Genomic DNA, 24,966 nt, shown 5'->3' with positions numbered 1-24,966 from the left:
TTGGGAGGGTGTCACAAATAAGCGAAAGGAAATTTCAGGAACTAAAAGCAAGTTAGCAAACACTCCGCACGGTACTTCTTGTCTTTCTTCACTGTGTTATTGCTGTCCTAATTTTTCATTGCAGGCCTTAATATCCTTTTTTTTTCATTTTTCAGTTCATTTTTGACAATGAACATTGTTCTTCTCTGAAAGTACTTTTTTCCTTATTCCTGGGGTACTTTATTTGTGAGTGACTGTCTTTAAAGCTCGTGGCCTTTAACTTATCTCATTCTGTACTTCCCTATACACCCATTTCATAAGGTGATCTTTTCATAGCAAAGTATACCATTAAAATATTGACAGAATAATTTGCCACTTTTCACATGCTGGGAAGTACTTTCCTGTTTCAAAAGCTTTTCCAGAGTCGGCTGCTGCTTTGCATATCAGAACTGAATGTCTTATACTGCAGACGGTTTATTATAGTTGCCCATTTTCAAGAAATGTCATCAGAACTCTGATTTCTGCTACATTAAATTGATAAAGGGAAAAATGTTTCTGAGATTTCTTGTGGTTCCTTTAAATGGCATAAAGGCAGTCAGAAATTTTTGTCCTGATTGTTTGCTTAACACTGAAATATCAAGACTGTCAAGCTTTGCCATTCCATTTCCTTTGCTTTATTCCAGAGGACTCATTAAGGCTCCAACAAAAAGTGTCCTGTGAGTTTTTTCATGTTTCAATTGGCCAAAAAGATTGGCAAGAATTTGCCAAGCATCCTTTATACACCTGTTTTTCTCAGGTTTGTAAAGTAGACCTGCAAGGTTGGAAGGTGAAGGAAGGGAAGGAGCAGGCAAAAGAAGGAAAGCACATTATTTCTTATGCTTGTGTCAGGAATGTCAAATCTGGTCTTCCTTGATTTTGCTGGAGATAAAATAAAAATTAAAAAAAAGAGTCCCAAACCCCTCAACTCTCTTTAGGCCCTTTTTTGTACATTATAAAAACGTACATGAGGGCATAACCCATTTTTCCCCTTTTGTAAGTCACCTTCAACTTAAAAGAAAGCTTTTATAAACTGTAAGAGTTTGTCACAGTTTATTTTGGCAAAATTCAAAACTTGCTTTTTGCAATGTAGCCAAGATGATCTTTCTCTTTGATGTTGAGAGAATGAAACCACAGACCGCTGATGCAAGTGAAAGGCACTGACCACTGTGAGATTAAGTCATAGGACAGTGAAAACAGTACAGCAGTGAATATGGTATACCACTAACTTCAACGTTAAAAAGAAAAATGAGCCTTTAGCAATGTTTGCAAGGGAGTTCTATCTGATAATTTACAGTTAGACTCTGATTGATGAAGGCCATTTCATGTTATCAAAAAAAGTCCCACAAGACAATTGTACATAATTTTGTTGGACTTTGGGTAGTCCATCTTTTTAAGTGGCTGTCCCTCAGGACTGTTTAGTCTGAGGCTGCTAGAGGTAGAATTAGACCAAAATAAACCAGAATAAAACATCCAAAACACTTCCTCAACTTGTTCTTCTCAGATTTTAAGCATTAAAAAAAATACTTCCACTCATCTTGATGGGGTTGACAAAATTTGTTAGTTTTTAGCCTTGTTTCCTAAAGGAATGAAGTTTATGGGGTCATGCTATTGTATGCCTGTCTTTCTGTTAGTTGTCCCGACACCCTCAACAATAGGAAATCTTAAAGATGTGAATCCAGGTGTGAATCCAGAGACAGATCCAATATATACTCAGGCTATGGAAGCCGATGAAGTTTAAGGAGCCCCTTTATAAATATCAGAAGGACTCACAGGGACCAAAGCAGGTATTGCTCACCCATGGGAAAAGTCTCCGTCAGAGCTTAGTTGGACAGCAAAGTCAACCAATCACAAGATACAAATCCAGCCACAACTGTGCTTCACTTATTCCAGTGCTCACGGAAAACTGTATAAAATCAAAATAAAACATTTCCAGTTGTGTTTAAGTGAAATACATAAGAAGCCAAAACCTGGACTCATTGAAGTCAGGGATACGAAAAGTGAATCCCATGGCTCATCTGATTGATATCAGATGTACCTCAGCGGACCTGTGACCAGTTAGCACTTCCTAATAATTTCCTTCAGTGAAGAGCTGGCTGTCACTTCAATGACAGCAAAGAGGAAACAGAACTGGCTTTGAATTAAAAGAAAAATTTGGAGTTATAGTAAAGGGGTTTTATTGCCTAAGTCAGGACAAGGATATCTGAAAGGTAGCTGCTGTGGAGGGTTTTGAATCACTGTTCAGGAATCTCCTCACCCACAATGAAGAGAAAACTGGATGTAGGCTTTTGGCAGAGTTTACTTGGTCACAGTTAGTCACTATCAGCCCTGGTGTGGTACTCCTCAAAGCAGAGGAGTACTTAAATGAGGAGACAAATGCTGCTTACTTCATTTGCAGACGTGATCCAGTAGCGTGCACCTCTATCATGGATTAAACGTGATTTTCCAAGTGAGGAAGATGGGTTGAGTTTTGCCTTAAAAATCTCAACTATACATTTCAATTCTCATTAGTTAGATCATGATCTTATGGGCTTTGTTTAGCCTTTCTGCATCTCTTATGTGCTAAACAATTGTGAGCTCAGTTCTCCTCTGATACCCAACTTCAATCGCTATTGACTTCCATGGAAAAGCACCTCTAAAAATGAAATCCAAATTCAGCTCTGTAAAGTTCCTGTGGTTTTGTTTCTCCTACAGGTAAGTTCAGGTGAAAGCCTAAAGTACTCCATTCACCTTACAGGAAGAGAGAAACCACAGAAAGGCTTTGGCCACCATGTTCCCAACAAGTGTCCTACAGCAAGACAAACTGGTCGCCACTCCCCTCAAATGAAAGGCACAAACAGTTGGAAGAATGTGAAATGAAAACAGAAGGTCACCAAAACAAAAGATGAAGTGACAGTAAAATAAACACATGGTGATGCTTCTTTATTACCATTACACACATGATAGATGAGTAAAATTGGGTTATGCTTATATTGTAATGGAAGGAAATAATTGCTGCCTTCTATCAGGAAACCGCAAAGGCACTTATTGATCTGTCATCCTAAGGGTATGTCTAGGAATATTTAATAAAATAAACAGAGACAAATAACTCTTTTGAGGCTCTGTAACTGTAATATCCCACACCATTTGGCTTAAAATTTTTTGGCAGGTTTAAAAATAACACCACATCTCTCTGATTAGGAAGGGTTGATGTGGCTTATTTAGATAATCTCACAGCATGGAGGAAATGTTTTTTATATTGCAAGTAGAATGTGCCTGAATATTTTCCCTAAAAGTCAGGCACCAGAATCCGTTGGATTGGTTCAGTCATTTATTCCTCTGGAAATGCTATATCAAATGGCATGCAGCACTCTGCCTGGCACAGAGCCTGCTTCCATCCGTACAGATTTTGTGCGAGCTTGTCTATGGGTTCTGACATCTCAGAAGAATAAACGAAGAGGGACTGGGTGATGGGCAATGTGCACTGACACCCTTTAAAACAGGCTTAAACCATAGTAGTACGGTGACAGGCTGCATCCACGTTCCTGTTCTGCGCTCACTGCCTGGCTGTGGTACCCCGAGGGTCCCCGTTGTGCCCTGTGCGACACAGTGCAAGGCAGGGTGTGCTCACCACGCAGCTCCCCTCCACCAGTAGGTACATGGCCATCTACCCACCTGGCCATGCAAGACCTGACTGGGGCAAATAGCGTGGCCTAAGGGATTGCAGGAAGAGTCCGAACTCCAGTTAAGCTGCCTATGAGGGAGGCACGGGTGTGCGTACAGGTAGAGATACGGGTATGAGCGTGTAGGGGGTATGGTATGGGTATGGGTATCCCAGGCTGGGCTGGATTCAGCGGAGGTGTAGCTGTAGAGGTAAGGGCTGTTCTGTCTCCGGGACTTGCCACATGGACACCGTCACAAGGAAGTTCCCAAGAAAAAGGCAAGGCAAGGAAAAAGGCAGGTCAGGGAGTTTCTTTGGAAAGTACCGCACCGCCCTGAGTGGTAGATATCTTGGCAGACTCTTCTGAGCCCCAGGAGCTATGGGGTCTGGGGGCTGACCTGTTAGTCCCCGAGTGCTGCAAAACTACAGAGTTTCCTTCTCCTGATCTCCTGTTAGAGGCCTGTCTCTGTTTGCCTCCCAGTGCTGCTGCTTGGTGTTTTATCATCTTCTCGATGAAAGCTGGATTTCTCTGTGAAAAAGTGGTATCCGTTAAACTACCATTTTCTGCAAAGGGCACTGCTTTATCAGCCAGAGTTACTAATAATGTTCCATTTCCAGACTTTTTAATCAAATTCTTCCACTGAAGGCAGCGTTCCCTATTGGTTATTAGTGTGGAAGAGTGACTATGCTGCTTTTCTCTGGACTTGCACAGAAATAATTTCAGGCAGAAAGTTTTGGTTTTGTTTTTTTTTTGACATGGATATCTAGATTCTCTGGTCGTGTGTTTTTTATGCCTCAGAGTTTCAGAAGGCCCTTAAATAACACTAAAGACTAGAGCTGGACACAGGATAATTTTCTTATCCTATGTAACTTTGCAAATTTGAAAACCTTTACAGTCCCACAAGACGACATGTCTAAAATGTAGACTAGCAGGTATGCAGCATTAAGGACATTCACTAGAGATGTGTAATATTCAGATCTAAGCCTCTTTTCCTGGGTTCAGACCAAATTCGAAGGCTCCTTTGCCCCAGATCAAGTTCCTGTCTAGTCTGCTGATGGCTATTCTGCAATGGGACCATGTCAGCCCTCCTGAAAGAGCTGCTTGGATTTCTTTACGAACAATTCCATGTTCCAGAGAAAGAGAAGCTGATTCTGCAGTGCCCTGCATGCAGATCTAAGTCCTGGATTCATCCCACCTGGCTTTGGTAGGTAGTTGAGACATGTAAGCAAGCAATGAATTTTCCTCAGGTTCTGCTGCCAGACGATGGAGACACACATAAATCCTGACAAAGCAGACATCTGCCTTTCAGCTCACTCAGCACCAACCTTACCTCAGCAGTTTCTCTACTTACTCTACTTGATCTGACTCAGGACCACATATTGCCGTCATTATTGCTCACTAAAGCAACAGTAGGTAATTATTATCCAAGAGAGTGTTGAGTTACTCAAACTTTCTAGGTGGCATGTGGGCTTCTGATCTCAGACAGCTTTTGCATCAGAGTGGAATTACTCCTCATTTCCAAACATACAAGTAAAACCAGAGTCAAATCCCACAGTAAATAAAAAAAATACTGCTAAGGAAGAAGAGCTGTGGCATAAATGGTTCACAAAGCAAGTGTAGGTCACAAAGAAATATTACTTGCACTGTCTATGGCGCGGGTGAAAACAATGAAATGTTAGAGGAGGAATGATCTTGGGGGAAGTGATAATGAGAGCTTCACTTTCTTAAGGCAGATGTTACCCTGCTTTTATACACAGCCTGTGGAAATTAGGGCAAATTGCATGATTTTCTCTACTTTCTGGACTCCTTTGTATCCCACACATCTCTTGCACCACTGTTTTGGCTAGACACGCAGTTGTTGTGCAATGTTATCTTGGAATAAGAGTCTCCACACTCAGCATTATCTTAGGATAACTGGTCTACTTGGAATTCACAGCTTTTCTGTTTCATCACTGCTTCCATGTAAATAAGGACTTCTATGAAAAATGCACCTGATCTACACTACAAATGTACAGCAAAACTGCTTTTATCAACACAACATATCCAATGCATTATTTTATTTCTTCAAAATGTGTAATTAGTCAACACTTCTCCTTTGATAATCTGTATACTGAGTTAAATGTTAAATTAATATAAGGGAAATCAGCAAAATACAAAGATTACTTAGGTCCATTTTATCTGCTGAATCAATAGGATTTACTTAGTGCTAATGCACTAACCAGATTATGAGAACTAATGCAGCACTGTTCAATGACAAAAGCAAATAACTCTTTGAATGATCTTGACAATAGAACATGTAATCATCTTAATTTGTATTAACTAATTACATTTAACATGGATGTCTTTTTACCTATTACCTTAAGTGGAGCATCAGTACAGTAACTTCTTTCTCCCCTCTCATTTTAGCAGTGAAGTAGATCAAAGCAACAAGTATTAAGAGTTAGTGGGATGATACTATGTAAAATTTTACATCAATGGAGTTCTTTAAAAAATTTCTCTAGGGGTCATAAAAATTTGTGTAATCTTTCCATTGACTTCAGTGAATTCTAGAGCAAGTCCTTGAAGTTGAAAGCGTAGCTTAAAGGTACTTAATCCTTCAGTAATTCCCTCCAAATTGTTCCTTATTTTGCAACATGTAGTATTTTGAAGGGTTGGTTTCCTGTGTAACTTGGACCATCTCCAGGCAGTAGCAACACATAGTAGTGGCCACTGCGTAGTTAGGATTGCTTGATCGTTTCCATCTTAAAGGACTGTTTCCAGTTGCTTGCTTTTTCTTCAAGTCTCCTACTTCACAGTTGAGATTTGAAAAGTTTATTCTCAGAAAGGGAACAAACCTCTCCTGTATTTTATTAAAAAAATCTTTGAATTGCTTTCAAATACATGAGGAATATTGGGAAGAGGAGGAAGGAAGAAGAAGGAAACAATTCTTTGTTTAAAACCAAAAGAGGAGAAAACTCTTACCTTTTAGAGTAAAGCTTCAGTGCCTCAGCAGAAGTTCTTAGAAACAGGAGAACCCAGTCCCCTGCCCCAGGCGTGCTCAGTTCTCTGTGAACGCTGGACTGAGTTCACAGCACCTACACCCTCGAGGTGTCTTCCACTGGTCAAGAAGAAACCAGAAACGCGGTGGATCTGCTTCTATGGAACTTGTTTAGCACATAAATTTGTGTCCACTGGCAAAATTGAGCTGTTCCATTTGTTATTCTTTTTTTCCCTTCCTTAGGATTACAAGAAGTGCTTGGTAACAGTGTCTGGTGCTACTGTGCAGAAATCCGTTTTACAAAGCACATGGCATTTTGAATACTGTGTTTTCAAATACTTTTCTCTTGTGATGTGACTTCTGAGTGATTTCTGTTCCACTTCCCAAGAACATGGAGTTCTTGGGAAGAACAAGTTTGTTGTTTGACAAAATAGGGCTTGAAGAAGAAAGAGAAATTCAGCATACCTAGTACCTGTCACAGCCACATTAACATGGAAATTAGCTGTCTTTCGGTGCTGTGAGAGCAGCAGGTGGGGTACACACTGCGTATCCCCAGCAGACCGCTCTAGTCTAGCTTCCTTGTAGTCTCTACGGCAAATAATAGCTGACTCATGCATTTGGGATACCTCTTTCTGAGGACTTACTGGCCCTATCAGTACGAATATGTGCAATAGTTCAATATGAAAGACCCAATCTCTTAAGTGATAATATTGGATAAAGGAAGTGAAATGGGAGAATATGAACGTAGTGCAATCTTGGCACCCATAAGAAACACTATTCACGTGCATTTGGCCTGCTATGGAACAGCACCTATGACTAGTACTGATGGATGGCCGTCCCTGTTTAGTTCCCACAGTTGCTTCTCTTGGAAATGCAGCAGCAAGTTTTGGGAACTCACACTGCAGTTATGCTGACCCAGCGGGTGAGGAGTCTCTCTGTGGACTTGCAGTTGATCATGTTGGCAAAAGCCAACGTGCTACATCCAAAGAATTTCTGTTTCTCATGTTCCTCAGTTCTGGCTGGCTTCTCTTCTGCCTGTTGTACAGCGCTGGAGTTTGTTCACAAGAGATTCTTTTCTGGTCAATTACTTCAAAAAAATAAATGTGTCCATATTTTTTCCATGTATCATCATTGAATGTGCTCCTAACCGTAAAGAATTCAGACAGCCTGTGACAATTATGTATAGTGAGAACAATAAATGTGACTATGACTTTTTAAAATTGCTAGTAGTAAAATTTTGTCCATTTCACAAACTCTCTGTCTTGCAAATTGCAGAGGAAAAAATATTCCTTTGTGATAGCATAGTAGAAAGCTATTTATATATTTCTCCTCTTCTCCATTACGTTTTATTGACTCTGACCAGCTATGGCATGAAACCACGTGGGAAAGGAGGAGGGAGATAGATAGTCCCATTGCCAAGGGAACTGACAGAAGAAGGCATGAAGTGAACAAAGTCTCTAAATATGCCAGAAGCCAGAAAGTTTGTCCTGGGTATTTTTCTCCTCTCCCCATTTTGTAAAAGAGCTATAAGTACAAGGAACTTAGTAGTCATCTCTAACCGAGTCCAGAGTTAAACAGACTGGTATGTGACAGCTGGGAAGATTTATAAGGTTTATGAAATTTAAGGAGTAATTCCTTTCAAAGACAACAATGATAGACAGGCCAAATTTATAATGTCCTTCACTTTTATTTACATGGGACTGGGAAACAGACAATACAGGTTCTCACTCCAGCCCTCTAACAGGCCTCCAGACATGATGCTGATCAAGTTGCTCATCCTCTTCAGGCAACACCCTGGCTTCACTGAGTTATTGGGGCCAGAATTTCACTTCTTGTGTTTCACATGGAGAGAAGCAGCGATCAAATGCACTTATCACCTGAAGAGAAATACGGCAAACTACCCAGAAAATTCAAATGTATTACAGAACAGCAAAACTGTGTTGGCTAAAAATACACAAGAAAATTTAGAGAGGAAAATCTGATAAGGTTCTTTTGTGTTCCTCACAGTTACTCTTCCTGTTCAGAGTCTGCTGTTCACATAAATTCTTCACCATTGTATGCTTGATTCCAATAGGGCACACTCCTGAAAGCTGTAGTTTTATTATTCAGCTTCATTCACTGACCTCCACAACAGAAGATATAAGCAACTCATACACCGTCTCCGTTTTTAATTGGCTTGGAAATCAGTTTGTTATGTAGAATCATCTATTCATTTACCCTACAGCAGTTTCTTTGAAAAAGGATTTTTGCCATTTGCAGATACCAGGATCCAGCTCATTTAGCAGTAGCTCATTTCCCCCTGCTCCACATTATGCCATAGAAATGCTCAAAAGAGAAACGTTGTCAGCACTTGTGGGTGCCCACTTCTCTTGAGGGAGACTCCCAGGATCCAAAGCAGAAAGCAAAAGTTGATACTGAGGAATTTGATTCCTGATAGCCAACAAATTAAAAGTCATATAAACAAACCAGCAGGAAGTAAGACTCCTGCTTATTCCTACTTTCACTTCAGTTCTCCTTCATAACTGTAGTATTTTACAATTGACACTAGGAAATTTTACCTAGTTACTTTCAGACCATTTCTCCAATTTGTCAAATTAAATTTTCATTTTGGTGACTTCCTCCGAATCACTCACAAGACAGTATTAGATGTTCTGTAGTGATTAAGTCATTAATTTCTAGTTTATTCAAGACATTAAACATAATATCAAGACTTTACACGTAATAGCACTTTCTAATTGAGCACTACACTTAGCTAAGAAGAACAGGTTTTGGCCAGCTCTGGAGGGACGAGCCTGGAGGAGTGTTTCTCCAAACTGCAGTTGCTGCAAATAATAGAAAAGCTCTCAGAAAGTCTTTGGTTAAAATTTTTTTTTTTTCCCCTGAGTCTAGCTATTCGGACTAGAGACTAGACTCTATGATCGGTTTTGACACTGACCTGAGTATTTTTTTGAGATTTTTCATTAGCGGCTTTAAAATTTCCTCCCCGCTTTGCACTTTTCAAATGTGCAACTGTCCAAAATATTATTTTTATGCTCCCTGAATATGATATATAAATCATCAGTTAACTGCCAAACAGCGACAGCTCCTGATAGCCCAGCTCAACTATGTCTAGAGACTTTTTTGGCGCGTTCATCTTCTGTGGACCGAAGCCAGGGTAAATTCTGAAACACCACAACTTCCCCTATGAACAAACAAGATAGCATTGGTTATCTCCTACCCTTCTGGACACGGCTGAAAGGCAGGGCTTGCCCACACCTCACTGCATTCCAGTGGCACACCTACACCAGCTTCACAAAGCCCTCGCTATGAATCACACGTGCAATTGGCACCTCTCCTACAAGAGAAGCAATATAGCCCAACCCAAGCACTTACCCACTCTAATCATCCATTTCAATAGTTGTGTGATTTGTCACTGGAACTTGGCATAATATCCAGAGTGCATCATCTGACATCAGTTATTTTTCCACATTGACAGCCAAATGGATACTTATGTGTATACTGAGAGGGAGAGGGAGGGAGAGATTCAGGCTTCAAAGAGTTAATTTAAAGCAGCTTCTTTGCTGAAGTTTTCCACGTTATCAATCTTCCTTTAGTTTTCTAAGTAGCCTTTTAATCTCTGCATTTCTACTCAAAGATCAAAGCCTTCCTATTTCTTAAACAGCTAACCTTACATTATGGTTAATCCATGAAGCGCCAGGTTTTGAAAGAGCCATATGTGGAACAGTCTGCAGGTTCTTGGGCAGATACCCAAAATTACGACATCTCTGAGGAAGGCTGAGCTGACTTTGTGGCTGAACTGACTTCGGGTCTTGGGCAAGCAGGAAAATCTAGCCACTTGTTAAAAAGCTCTTGAACAGGGTTTCATGAGGCGTGTCAGGAGGTTCAAATTGTGTTTAAATGACTACACAGGAGGAAGTACTTTTTTAAGGTTAGCACAGAAACATCTCTCCCCAAAGTCGTTTGCTCATGGAAGAAAAGGAGTTACAGCAAAGAGCAGAGATCCCAAGTTGGGGGAGGGTAAATTCAGAAATCTGCCTGATTTCAAAAAGCATGAAAACTGTACATCTTTCTGCACTTGAACTATTCATACTCATTGTATGAGTAATCTTTGCACAGATGTTTCGAAAATACTTTTAGACTGGATAGGATGTGAGTGCGAAAGAATAAAGCTTTCAGCTCGTTTGGTGGCCAAAGCAAAGAAAAGCTAAATTTGTTCCTTGTTGATCAGTCAAAAATATTTAAAGTGTATTCAATGAATGTTCAGTGTGCCTAGTGCAAAGTATTAGTTCAGTTCCTGTTGAGCAAAACGCACCATACTTTAAAGGTTAATACCAAAACTAATACAGCATTTTAGCACGTGGATAACCAAACTGTTAAGTTGCTGCTGTATAAGATGTAATCTGGAAGCCTTCTTTCTGTATCATTAGACAGTGCACAGAGATTTCAGTTGCTCTTGTTTGGTCTTATGCAGGCTGTTATGTAAATGATGCAGTAAATTGACAGTGCCACCAGAGAAAAGCTGGCATCACAGCTGAGTGCAACTTCTAGGGGTCAGAGAAAACTTCACCCCCCAGTGCTGTTGCTGTGAACAGTTCAGAAACGTTAAATTCAACGGCAAAGGACTGAGCTATTAGGTTGAACATTCCGTTAACAGCATTCTCAATGCCTTGGTTTTTTCTCCAGAATTCACCAGAGTTAAGCCAGCAAGAAATTCTTGGTTCATTGCTTGCTTTCTCATAGTGCTTTGATTATAGGTAGTAGAAGGAAAACCATCTGAATCAAGAAAATAAGAAAATAAAATTTTACTCCTACTCATTCTTTAAGGGTATGATCCAGATCTATTGAGTTTAGTGGAAAGACTCTGACTGTCTTTAAAAGGTTTAATTCAAGCTTTTTAAAAAAATTTTTAAAACATGTTTGCAACAACAAAAAAATCAATTAAAAAATTAGGAAAAACAAAGCTCTCTGTTGATTTCAACAGAGGTAACCACCATAAGATCCTTTATAATCTCCCTACATGTTTATTCATAAAATATGTCACAGTGGGAACATGCTAGATGACTTCCAAATTTAAACTGGTTAGAGATCCTTTAGGGGGTTCCTGGTTATTATCTGTACGATCTCACCAAAACAGATGATGTAGTATCAATAGTAATGGAATTATCAGTTAATAGATTACTATTGAATTGTCAGGACAGCAGGTTATATTCTTCTCTGGAGATAACTTTAAGTGTATTGTTCAAGAATTTTTCCAATGAAAATTAAAAACATGTAATCTCTATTCCCAAACTGAAAGAGAAAATCCTGCAAATGCAGCAACTATTATAGTACACTCAAGACATACAGAGATTGGATAAAATAGTGCGTGAGCCACAGATGATCAATACAATAGCCTAAGTGATTATAAAAAGCTGGCTTCCCCATAGTTTCACTTAAATATACAATCAGAAACATTTTTCCTGGCTTATCTCCCTTTTCTCTTTCTCCATCTTTTTCTCCCCTTTTCTGTCTTATCACTGAAAAAGGTGTTGAAAAGAGAATAGAAAGAGAAGAATACTGGAAATTTTAATGCAAAAAAGGTTAAAAAAATGGCAACGTTTTTTAGACAATCATTTTCTAAGGAATCACTGTTTTAGAAGCAGGTGTGTTGCTGGGCAGGCTCTGCAGTCAAGGAATTCTGAGACCCTTGGAGAAGCAGCATTATGGAATTCACTAAGAGAAAGGATACCTCGATATATGTGCTTATACACATATCATCTGGTTAAATAAAGACCCTATGTCTTATTCCCAACAGACAGGATAAAAAAAAAGTTAAAAGAAACATTCACATAACATTAAGAAGCCGTTGCCTTCCTCATGGAACATCATAACTGCTGAAGCAATTAAGTTTGAAACATTTTAAAATACTTTTGGTCAAATGCATTTGTGCTAAATGACTTCACTCTGACAAAGATCTATTCCTACTCGTAAAGACAGTACTCATCTGTACTTCATTTTCTAACAGGCTTTTTCAAGAAATGCTTCATACTGCAGAGCACAAGATGATGAATATCGCTTAGAAGTTACGACTCCTTTGCAGAGGGTTGACTTGTTCATGGGCCAGTTCAACAGTGTCCTGTTAACTTCGATATCTGTCTTCACCAAAGGCAACCTTACTGTTGCTAATCTGGGAACTTCAGAGGGCCGCTTCATGCAGGTAAGTATTACTACGACACCTTCACAATAAAAAAACCTACTGGAATTTAGCAGGATGGTGAAAAGTGAGGAACAGTATTATCCCAGCTTAACAGGGCATTAGAAAATTGAAATTGCTGAGTAAAATAGAGCCTCTGGAATATGAACAAAGTGCCTAATAGAGCATTCAGCAATTTAAGTGTTTACATGGGCTTTGTGGTTTGGAGGAATGGTTTTGGAGCAAATTCCACCATGATCTCCACTTAGTCCAGCTGGTTCAGTTCACAGAGCAGTTTTGGTCCATACAAACTAGATTTCTTTCAAAGGAAACTAAACTGAAAGCTCTGTCTTGGATACACAGCAAATATGGCCCAACCCCAGCTGGGGCAGAAAGGTCCAAACCAGTGACTGGTTCTTCAAACAGCTTCAGATATTACGCTTCATATGGTCATTTGGTCTAGAGGGTCAGATTAAACCTAGTTCAAAGTAAAACGCTGAGACAATTTATAGTGTAAAAGCAGGATCCTTGGCATTAGTTGTTTCTAAATACTGATGCACTCCTCTGGCACCAAATTACTTGCTAATGTACCCATAGCCTATGACTCACAGCTCTAGAATTGAGATTAGCTCCTCCTCCACCTACTTTCAAGTCTCTCTGAGTGCATCTTAGATTTTTGGGCTCTTGCTCATTCTTTTCTCACTCTGTTCTTTTGGACAGCAATTCTTCCTGTCCTAAGTGGTCAGTCACCCTCCTGAGAAGTCTGTCTCCCTCCACTGAGCATGTAACTAATCTAGACAGGTTGATTACACTACCTGGCTTCTTTGTAGGTGACTAATGAAATCAATCTAACCCGTAGGGCCAACAATCTTTTAAAAACTTGGCAGTCAAAATCAAATATCAGAAGACAAAATACTTTGAAAGCACCAAGGGCTTCCTTTATTCACCCATCTTATTTCAAGCAGTGTCACCCTGCAACGACCACCTTGGAGAGCTTGGCTTCTCCAGGTGCCACAGGGTCCAGCCTGGATGTGCATCTCAGCCTGGATTCCTCTTGCACCCAAGGACCTGTGTCATTTTACTCTGCCAGTATTATTTGTCTTCTCTTGGCCTTCTTGAAGTATTGCCAGTCTGTGGCCCTTCTTGCTCTGTAGGCTGCAGAGAGTCATCGAAGTTAGTAGCGTTGTCCCCCAACCATCATTAACTGAAACCTGATGATATTTGCCATCAAGAGTTGCTGTGCCCTTCCAGCTTTCCCATTTCGCAAACCTTTCCATTACAAAACACTTGGGCACTTGCACCTTTTCGTAAAAATCTTTGTGTGGTGTAAGTCATCAGATAAGATTAACTAACAAGCCTTCCCTTTCTTCTCTCCCTTCTCCTCATTCTCTGTCCTTGCCACATATAGTAAGTAGGGTTACATATTTTCTCCAATATTTGTTAACTCACTATTGGCACCCTTTTTGGACAAAGGGAATCCTATACCTCCACTTCTGTCTTCTGGACAGACTGGACACAGAACCTGCCTCATAATGCAAAATCTGTAAAGCTCCTACAGGGAGGGAGGTCAATGTGATTTACCACAAAGGGCAGATGAAAAACTGGAGAAAATCATGTTTCTCTTTCCCCCTAAAAGATAGGAGTTTAACAAAATGTTCAATGACAACCCTGCCAGTTTTACCTGAACTTCCCATGATGACCTTGGTAACTTTAAGCTGGAGTTTGTCTTCAGCACAGGAAAGGCAAATGCTAAGAGCTACGCACTAAGCACAGGGGCAACCTACGCTCTGTTGTAGATACTGGTTCACACAGCGAACATGAGCAATTTGTTTAACCTTTCTGAAGCCATTTCCTTATCTACAAAATACAGTTAATAACAACTACTGTCTTACTCGCTGTATTTCTTCTGGGCTGTCACGCAAAGCTTTTAGGGAGCTTTGGTGGAAAGCGCAAGGCAGCATTATTTTTATTTGTAACATTCTTTAAATTATTCATTCAAGTCCTGCACCACACACTTCATTCAGACGTTTGCCCAATTTAAGGAACAATTAAAATATTTCCAGAATACATTTCCCATTCCAGGTTCAGTTATGGATCAACAGAAAGGCTATTGTGTAAACTGCACATTGCCATTAGCAGAAATATTCTCATCATTGAATTAGATTGGCTTGAGCTACAGGGGGTAGTCAGCATTCGGCTCATATTGTAATAAGCAGGAGCTCGTTCTTTGGGGTTTGGTGCAACCAGCAGGAGAATAAGCATACCGACTGCCTTTAATGACGTTACCTCCAAATAAAAAGGTTAGTATTTGTTTTGCCTTTAATTGATCTTGAAAGGGATACTAGGTCTGTAGGATACAGAAGACACAGCTTTTTGCAGAATTTAATGTTCACTTACATTAAATCTTTTTTTTTCACTAATAGTTATCTAGGAAGTGCTTTCAAACATGTTCATTAGCAAATGCCCAACTAGAGCAGATTTGCAGTGTTTCTATGGAAATATAGCTATTAACTGCAATGAGATGGAGATCATTAAAAATTGAGCTATTAAACGACCATTACTGAAGTAAAATGGGTTAAAAAAAAATCAGGATAATCTAACAATGACTTAATTTATCAAAAAGATATCCCTAAACTCTTCCCCACATTTTTTTAGCAAAGAAATGTAATGATGTTCTTTTTTGTTTCATTCACAAATCTACTGGAACATATTGCAAAGAATCCTCAGTTTTTCACTTACTATGCACCTCACTTTTGCACAATCATTTGCACTCATATTTTTAGCTTTTTGTACATGCAAATATTGAATTTTCCTGTGCAATCCGCTTGTAACTTGTAGCTATTCAGAATTGACTATATCCTTTCAGAGGCAGGTATGCTTTCAGAGAAAATTAGTTGCAAAATTCTGCCTATCAGGGAACCTGTTTTAAAACTGTTTATATTGTATTAATATCTTGTGAGCATATTTTCATGCCAACTATTTAAAAGCAAAAGAAAAAATATTCGTATATAGGTTTCTAAAATTAGAAAATCAGCTCAGCCCTTCCAGTGAATCCAGTTCTTGTATCCTCTTTGAAATACCAAACCTTACCATATTTAGACAATTTAGTTTGTGACATAAATTTCAGCACTAGCAGTCATCCATGAGATTAAAAGAAATAGTAGTACAATACCTCTGTCTCTGACAGCCACACCCTGAAGTGCCCAATATGAAACAGCTTGGTGAAAGTAATGAACATTTAATTCACATTTTTGCTGTGTTTATTTAGGATTCCCTTTAATTGTTAAGAAACATTTTGTGGGGGAAAACAAGGTGTTTAAAACACAGTGATCATGCCACCTAAATTGAATTGAAGCTCCAAGCCTGGGCTGTAGAAGCCAGCAGCTGCAGCAGCAAGCTACTGATACTCAACCTGAGAGAAATTTATTTGAAAAGGTTTCTCATATTCTCCCATTATATTTGCTCCCATTATATTTGATCAGCAGCCAACCACTTGATTCTCCTTCTTTTCTTTCTTTCCTTTTTCTTGCTGTCTTTCATCTCCTTTTGCACTTTCTTCTGCTCATCACTTTCTGCCTTCCTACTGACATCTCATCTCTGACACTGTTCCCATCTCCATCCATTTTTCTCTGTTTACTACACAACTATAGCACAGCATTGCTGCAAAAGTCAATGGAAGGTTTAACATGTAGTTTCTGAGACCAGAGTTTTTCCTTCTGTAGATGATGGCTACCTGATTCTGGAGTTTTGAGGTATTTAGAGATGTATCACAATTAATAGTTCCTATCTTTACAAGTGATTCCACTGAAACTTATGGCATTACCCATCAAAACTGTGCTAATGACCCAACTCAGAATATAGCCTGTATATTGCTTATTTAAAAAAAGTCATCTGACGAGCCAGTAATATTCAGAATGCAAAAGCAGGTATGTTTTATCCAACCAAGGAATTCACCTGTTGTTTTCTGTATATGCTTTTGGTTCAGTTAAATAGAATTATTCCCTTAAACAGCTCTGGAAAGCACTAATACTGGAAAGGAAATACAGCCTCCTTCACGAAATGTTTATTGTTTTCAGCCAAAATCTAAAACTAAAATCAAATTGATCTGGATGGTCCAAATACAGAAGATTCATGAGTTCTTTTAAGGAGGATAATTGAGGCCAGGAGGTGAATTCCAAAGTTCTCCTGGAGAGTAATTGCAGCCCCTTGACATACTGAGCATGTTTTGGCTGCATCAGAAATGTTAAATCTGTATTTGGCCATGATAGACTGGAGTTTGTAGTTTACCAAATATTGTGGAGTTTCTGTTACAAAACAGAGCAGTAATAATTTTTCTAAGACAGCTGACATCCATGAGACAGAAAAGAAAAATGGTTTTACTTCCTTCCTAAGCTGGAGCCTGACAACAAGCTTTTTTTCCCCCCTTCTTTTTTTTTCTGTTGAGAAGTTGCAGCTGTTTCAGCCTTTCTTATTGTGCTTGTTTTCAGAGTGTGACTGGGAACACAGGCTGAAAGTACAGCTGTTGGGTGCAAAGTGAATCAGGTATTTCACAGTGGTTATTTGATTAGAAAACAGCACCCAGTCACACTGATGTAGTTGGGGAATCAGATTTTCAGCTGGTGTAAAGCAGCCTTACTGCACTCAAGCCAAAGAAGCTGCGCTGAGACGACGACTCACAACTGGAAAAGACACTTGCATTACCAGCACTATTTTGGGAAATTATAGTTTGTCAAAAAAAACCCCAAACCCTGATATATTGAGATAAAATATCTTCTAGTTTTGCTCAGTTCCAAGGTGATTTTTTTTTTTTTTTTTTTTTTTTGCCTGGAGCTTGGTATTATTTCAGAGAGTGACTTTTGAGTGATGAAGAAAAGAGCAAAGTTCTTCAGGAAGGGGAAATCTTTCTGATAGCTCTGGGGAGAGTGGGATATGGGAAATTTTTACAAGATTTATTCTGAAAAGCTCACATTTAGTCTGGCCTTAACAATAAACAAGAGACTGATGCCCTTGACGTATGCAGAGGCTGGTTTTCAGCGTAATGCTATGCTTGGAAGCAGAATACTGCATGAGCTCCCTATGCTTGAAGCTGGCCTCACCAAGGTGAAGCCCAAGCAAATGCACTGCTTGTTGGTGACCTTCTTGAGGAAGAGAGGGATAGAGAAGTTTTCACTGTATGTTTCACAACTACTATGGGCAACCACTCTCTTTAGATGCAATTTTGGCAGCAGGGCCATCTCATCCTTCTGACTATACCAGTGAAACTCAGTGCCCAGCGGGCTGCGTGCGGAGTGAGGAGCTCCCCCATGCGCCCTCTCATCTTCACGGGGCGGTAGGACATCCATCCTGTTGCTGCTGGAGGTAAGGAAAGGGTCTTCCCATGGGTATACATACACCCTGAGACGCAGTCAGCCACATGCTGGCTGCAGTCCTGTCCAATCTAGCTGGACATGAGCCAGCTCTAGCTGAGAAGCCAAGTGTTAGCAAAACATGGTCACACACTGTCACATCTGAGCAGATTCTGGACTGAAAATGGCTTTGGGCACGAAAACCAAAGCATGATGGCACAGACAGGCCTCGTCGGAGTAGAGCACATCACACAACAGGCCACTCACCCTCCTCAGGGCCTCTCTGCACTTGTTAGACATGAAACAATACAGAATAATAATAAGCCTTATTCTAGGGACCCATTATATCCCAGTATTTTTAACCATATTTTTAGCTCAGAAAGGATGTATGGAGTCAGAATAAAGGTTTAAGGAGCACAGTCTCCTATCTCTGGCAGGGGCTAAGATGGATAAGAGAGGTATGAGGCAAGTAAAAACACACAGTGATACTTCTCCCAGTACCCTCATGCTTCTGGCACTCAGTGGCCCAGAGATTCCCTGGAAATTGCACCCATATCTGGTGTTTAATAGTCCTTGATGGACTTCTTTTCCATCAATTTTGCGTATTGTTTTTTGAAATTATTTGTTGTTTTGCCCTCTACAGTACGTTGTGACAATGACTTCCATAATTTCATTCTGCTTTGAATGATGAAGAGCTTCCTTTAGGGTTTCCTTAACCTGCTGCCTTATCATTTCATTTGGTGCCCCTGATTCTGTCTGATGAGGAACAGGGACTGGGCTCGCACAGCTCAATGGTCTGGGAAATTTTCACAAACCTGTTGTCTTTCACATCCAAGTAGACAGAACACTTGGTAGTCACAGTCATTTCCCAGGAATACTTATGATTAAAAACAAACACCACCAACACCACCAAACTTTAACACACACATCTCATTTCCCTGAAAAGAGAGAAATTAGCATGTGTCATAGCTGCTTTCATAGATTACATGCCAGGGAACATAATGCATGCTACAGAAATTAGTATAGACAAAAATAATCACATCTGCTTTTTATTTGTAACTGCAGTCAAAGCTAGGAAAAATTTGTCCCAGAATTCAGCAAGAAGAGAGCCAAGCCTTCAGCATTGATCTCTTGCAAACAGCGAAGTGGCAAGGCCTTGTCTCTCTGGGAATCGAGGCTCAAAGCCATAGTGCCCATCGGCAAAATGAGTTGACCCAGAGCAAGGAAGTACAGAGCTTTGCATCTTTCAGCATGGTCATTCAAATCCAGTTTATACCACAGCATACTGGAAGCCATTTCCACCTTTGAACTGATCAAACATCTTTTGATCTAGTTCCTGTCCCACTAGACAAATATAGGCGTAACAAAACCCACCAATTCAAGTGGCAAGCCATGTTGACAGCAAGCGCGAGGAGGTCAAGAAATATGTGAGCACAGAGCTTAAACCCTACAGAGCCAGAAGGAGGAAAGAGTGATGGGATGCCCACGGAGTCACTGCAAAGGCTGTCCTCAGTGCCCGCTGCTGTCCTGCCTCTGTGGTCCAGCAATTCACCTGGCTTTTCAATACTGACAGTCTGACCTGTTTAAAGCTAAATGCAAACTATGCACACGTGCATTTGTAGGAATGCCAATAGTTGCAATCTTTCCCACTTTATCATTTTTAAACCAACAGAAAACTGTGGCAAACTCTAGATAAGTAACATTTTCATATCTATAGCTCAACTTTTAACAGTTTTATAATAGCAGTTCTTTTTGTGGTAAAGAATGTATCTTGATGCTCCCAGAAAAAATATCAAATATTGCATAATGCAAAATCCATATAGTCAAATTAAAATTAACACCTGGTGCCAAATAACTGTTTTGAGAGCACACATGTTTTAATATTCAGTTTGAGTAGAAAAGCTTACACCCTTCAGAGGAGATCTATTATACTCTCCATGGATTAAAGTGATATACAGCATTTAGAGAGCTACATATGTGCCCTTTGCAAGGCTACGCTGCATATCCCAGGGCATTTGAGGCGTTACACAATAAAGTTAACCCTGAGCCTATCTCTGCTGGGTAATGGCCTACACCTGCCAGACATCTAGGGAAAAAATAACAATATGATACTTAGATGGGATTGCTTTTAGAAGGCCTCTCATTTTTGCAGAAGATATTTCAACATGCAGACAGTAACATTTGTAATTCAATCCTGCTGACTAGCAGAACTGAGCATTAGAATTATTTTCAGAAGAAGCTGTTGCATGCTGTTTTTCAACTCAAGTTATTACAGTCTTAATTTGCCATATTATGCATAAATGAACCTAGAGTCAAAGTCTTCTTACTTAACACTAATACTAGCTGATGGCAATGAAAGAATATTTAAATGAATTATTTTAATGTTCATGGGCCTAAGTGATCACTGACTTCCGGTATAAAGGATATATTAATTAATATAGTCATTAATTAATTAACTGTTGGCTGTTATCTTCATGGAATTACTTTGAGCTATGCTGAAACACCACATACATTTTGTTTCTCTCTTAAATAGAGGACGTAAGTGTTGTGTTTGCTTTGAGAAGGATGTCTGGGGTTGTAGTTACTGATAATGAAAAGTGATTCTCAGAAGGGTTATTTGTAAGAACATCAGAAGAGCCACATGGGTTTAAACGAGGGGTCCATCTAGTTCAATGCTCTCTGTCTCCAGCAGCGGTGACAAGTGGATGCCTAGGGACCCAGGCAACATACGTAATACCTTCTGCTTCAAGCCTCCAACTGTTTTCCATTCTGGGGATTTCCTGAGCTATTGGGTTTTGTCTGTCCATGTACATGTGGAGTTTCCCTTTGAATGTGCATTCCTCTTGCATTCATATCCTTTGGCAAGGAGTTCCATAGGTCATCACATATTGCTAGGAAGTCTTACTCATTTGTTTGCTTTGAACCTGACTCTCACTTTTGTCTTTTGATGGTGTTTAATACTTTTATTAGAAGAGAGTAAATAGTCTCTACCCACTCATGATTCTCTATCTTTTTCATAGTGTTTCCACACCTACCCTACTCAGTCATTTTTCATTACAGCCTTTTGATCATCTTTGTTACCCTTCTCTGAACTTTTTCCCATTTTAACATACTATTTTTGTCATGAGGCAACCAGAACTGCACAGGGAATTCAAGGTTCGGGTAAGCCACAAATTTGTATGACATCAGGATGTTTTCTGATTTGTTCTCTAATCTTTTTCTAATAATTCCCAAGTTTTTATTTGCTTTTTTGACTGCTGCTGAGCAGTGAGGTGATGTTTTCATGGAACTATCTATCATACACCGCTTTAAATTAATCTTCTTCGTTGTATTTCACCTGCCATTTTATTGCCTTGACATGCTGTCTTGTAAAGTCCTTCTGCCATCCTTCATAGTCTGTCCTCATCCTTATCACCTTGAATACCTTCAGATCATCAGAAAACTTTGTCACTGGACTGCTCAACCACTTTTCCAACTCATTTATGGGTATGTTGAACAGCATGGATCCCAGCACAGACACCTCGCAGAACACCTCTGGTGACTTCTCACTATTGCAAGGACTGACCATTTATTGCTAATGTCTGTTCTCTTTTAGTCAATTTTTCATCTGTGCAAGACCTTCCCTCTCTCCTAACTGCTTGAGTGCAGGCACATGGATATACTTTCATTTCTCTTATGCTCTGAAGAAATGCTTGGTTATTAAATGAATTATTAAAATGTAAAAAAACCCCAACACCACCCTCAAAAAAAAAAAACCCCAGAAAACCAAACCAGCACTTTATAGTCTTTGTAAAGAGAAATCCTTCTGTAGTACTGAACTATTTCCATGGTAGAAGTAGCCCTCGTATGGTGGTGTGTCCATGGCAGATTAAAGCCACACTGTTTGCATACCAGCCCAGTCCCAAGCAATAAAAATCAGAGGTTTCTGAGAACGACACTGGAGTCCTAAGTAGCCTCTTCTTCCTGCTGTAGAAGCTGTCTTCAAATTGCCTTCTTCTTCAGGATTATGTTGGATAAGGGTAAGATAGAATTTCAAGGACTGGGCTGATGCGTGCAAAAACCGCACAGTTATATAGACCAAAAAGAGCATTTTTGCATCTAGTATCTGTTACGGCAGCACTGTAGGCTGGTAGATTAGTTCTAAGCAAACTCCAAACTTTTATTCCATGGTCCCAAATGAGTTAGGAAGTGTAATTTGAGCTCCCTGTATGTCATGAGGTCAAAGTCTATTCACTGGGGCTTTGAGCAGGTGATTTGACTATCGGCCTCAGTAAAATAAAGGTCGGTCAGTGTTTAAAGTACGGAATAATTTTTCCAAGATTGTAGAGACAGGAACCAAATTTTCATATATTGCTCTGAGGTTGCAAGGCAGCTGTGTTTAAAGGGTTAACACTGTGGCTCAATCAGAAAGAATGCTTGGCAATAAGAGGAAGCCTGGATTAATGATAGAAAAGAATTCTTAGCATTTTATAGCAGTGGGTATTCGAGATGAGACATGGCTAATGATCAACTAAAAAGGTATTTGCAGCTGTGGTGCTACCTCTTCCCATAATGCCAACATTAATCAAGCTTTTTCATGCAGCTTTGCAGTCCATTCTATTTTTCATTGTCCTGAATATAAAAACAGAGCTCATGCCCTAATACACTGAGTCAGAGACCATACTTCTGTGTCACCGAAAATGATCAGACCTTATTGATTTCTGAAAGCTGCACTTTCTGTACTGTGAAACAAACCCATAGCAAAGTCTTTAACAAAGCCAGTTTCATTTTAAAGAAAAAAAGCCTCTTGTAACCCCAAACTGTATATACCTCTGGGATGTGAAGCACTTATTGCCATGAATTAACTGCTCATATATTTTATTTAAGTCTTGAATTACAACAAAGCATCAGCTGTAATTACAGCATCTCTAAGTCTAGTTTTGGAGTCAGCCATCTTGTTGAAAGACCTTGGCAGTGCGAAAAGCCAGTGAAATCATGTAAGTCAACGTGCTAGCTGTCCTGATGCTGCCTTCGGAGTCAGAAGAAAAGCTTCATTATAGTGAAAAATTAAACATTTGACATACAAGTTCTTTCCAGAATGGCTTCAATCTTTTTAAATAATGAACTCCATTGAATCTCAACTTCTCAGCAAATGTTGATTCCTTATTCCTTAAGTAAACTACATATGATGCAGCTTTTGAAACATGAACATGATCTTCCCTTATGTAAACAATCCTCTGCCTTAGCTGCCTGATGCTATCACATTTGGGCGCACATCCTTCTGCATTGCAGGCCCAAGCCTATAAAATCTCGCTATCGAATATCCACCCCAATCTGCAGATGCTTTATGCCTGTGCTTAACAGCCATGACTCATCCCATTAAAGTCAACAAAGTTACAGTAGTAAAGTTAAGCATGTGTTTGCAGGAATAGGCCCAAATTCTCAGAAGTATTTAGGTAACTCAAGATGCAGAGAGATGACTAGTGGGGGAATTTCATACTGGTGTGACTAATCTCCCTAAGATCTCCTAAAATCAATAGAGAGAGAGAGGGCTCTTGCAAAGGGCCTTCAGGACAACTAAATTAGGCTCCTGTTTTGGAACATCTTCCAGAGAAGCCTCCAGCTCTCCCTGTCATTTAAGAGGTGCTTTGAGTGCTCTGTCCTGGACACCCGGCTCCCACAGAAATCAGCGGGAGCCAGATCTTGAGGTGCCCAGCCACGTCTTGCAAAGAGTCTGTCTGTAGCAACAGCCACCTTGCCAGCTCTGGGAATCGAGGTCCACGTGCCTGTAGCTCTGTAGAGCTGCTCACAGCGCAACCTGCGCCTGCCACAGCTTTGCACTCTAGTGGCCCCACATGCGTCAAGACCAGACACTGTTGACACAGGGTAAAGTTTACTTTTCAAACTGAAGGACCAAAGTGAAAATAAATGGAAAGATCTTTGACTTTTGGAGGTCTGGAGTTTTCAGATTTTTTTAAATAGACTTTTTTAAGTAGATAAACAGATTTTTTTAGGTAGATAAAATTCTTCTTTCTTAAATGTACAGGGCTGACTGAATGACCCATCTTCATTTTTTACGGTTGATTGATAAATACCTGAAATTAAAGGAGTAGAAAACATGCAATGACTCCTTCATATTTTAATAAATACGATGTATTTTGAGGATCCTCCAACAGCCATGATTTTGCTGTGTTAAACAAAGTAGATTTTATAGCGCTTTAATCAAATCATGATGGAACATTATGCAAAATATTATGCAATGTAATGCAAAGTAATTAATGCAAGCAGAGAAGTGGTAGGAACGTGAGACCGCTGAGCAGCATGCATTTGTGTCACACGCTGCCTGCTGATTTTCCCAATTTCTTTCTTTCTTAGATAGTGGTTTCCCGATCAGAACTCACAGCTCCACATGTCAGCTTTCAGCTAGACTCCCACCCCGTCTCTCCCCAAGTTGTTGTCGAGAATTCATTAGCAGATGATGGCTATACCCTGGTAGTGACTGGGAAAAAGGTGAGTGGTTCATAATCTAATCCTTCTGTGCACTGTGTAAACCTGCCATCAGAGCAGCAACTTTCAGTAAGAGCAACTATTCACACTGCTGCTTTATGCTCTGCATCCTCCCAGCCTTGCCATTCCCTTGGGAACACTGGAGGGGCAAGTTTCCTCCAAGATTTCTTTTTTCCCTACTAAACAAACTGACAGCCTAATATTGAGAAATGTTTAAATAATGTAAGAGCTGTGATATAAACCAACAAAAGCCAGGAAATGCAAATTTTAAGGCTGAAACCCTGTCCTTAATTCAAGTGCTTGCAAAGAAAAAACACACAATGGCTTAAG

The 24,966-nt window shown here is 39.8% G+C and overlaps 1 protein-coding gene across 5 annotated transcripts in view; it reads left to right on the top strand.

Annotated features, from left to right (window-relative positions):
- MET (MET proto-oncogene, receptor tyrosine kinase) overlaps positions 1-24,966 on the top strand; it is a 90,247-nt gene that overhangs the window by 21,395 nt on the left and 43,886 nt on the right. For all 5 annotated transcript variants that reach the window (XM_075493600.1, XM_075493611.1, XM_075493591.1 and 2 more), the window contains 2 exons: positions 12,638-12,829; positions 24,505-24,639. In XM_075493600.1, the coding sequence (XP_075349715.1) occupies positions 12,638-12,829; positions 24,505-24,639 (327 nt within the window). The remainder of the gene's footprint in view (positions 1-12,637; positions 12,830-24,504; positions 24,640-24,966) is intronic.

The sequence above is a fragment of the Mycteria americana genome, chromosome 1 (assembly GCF_035582795.1).
Source record: "Mycteria americana isolate JAX WOST 10 ecotype Jacksonville Zoo and Gardens chromosome 1, USCA_MyAme_1.0, whole genome shotgun sequence".
Lineage (NCBI taxonomy): Eukaryota > Metazoa > Chordata > Aves > Ciconiiformes > Ciconiidae > Mycteria > Mycteria americana.
The sequence above is the reverse complement of the archived record's forward strand: the minus strand, read 5'-3'. Positions and strand labels throughout refer to the sequence as shown.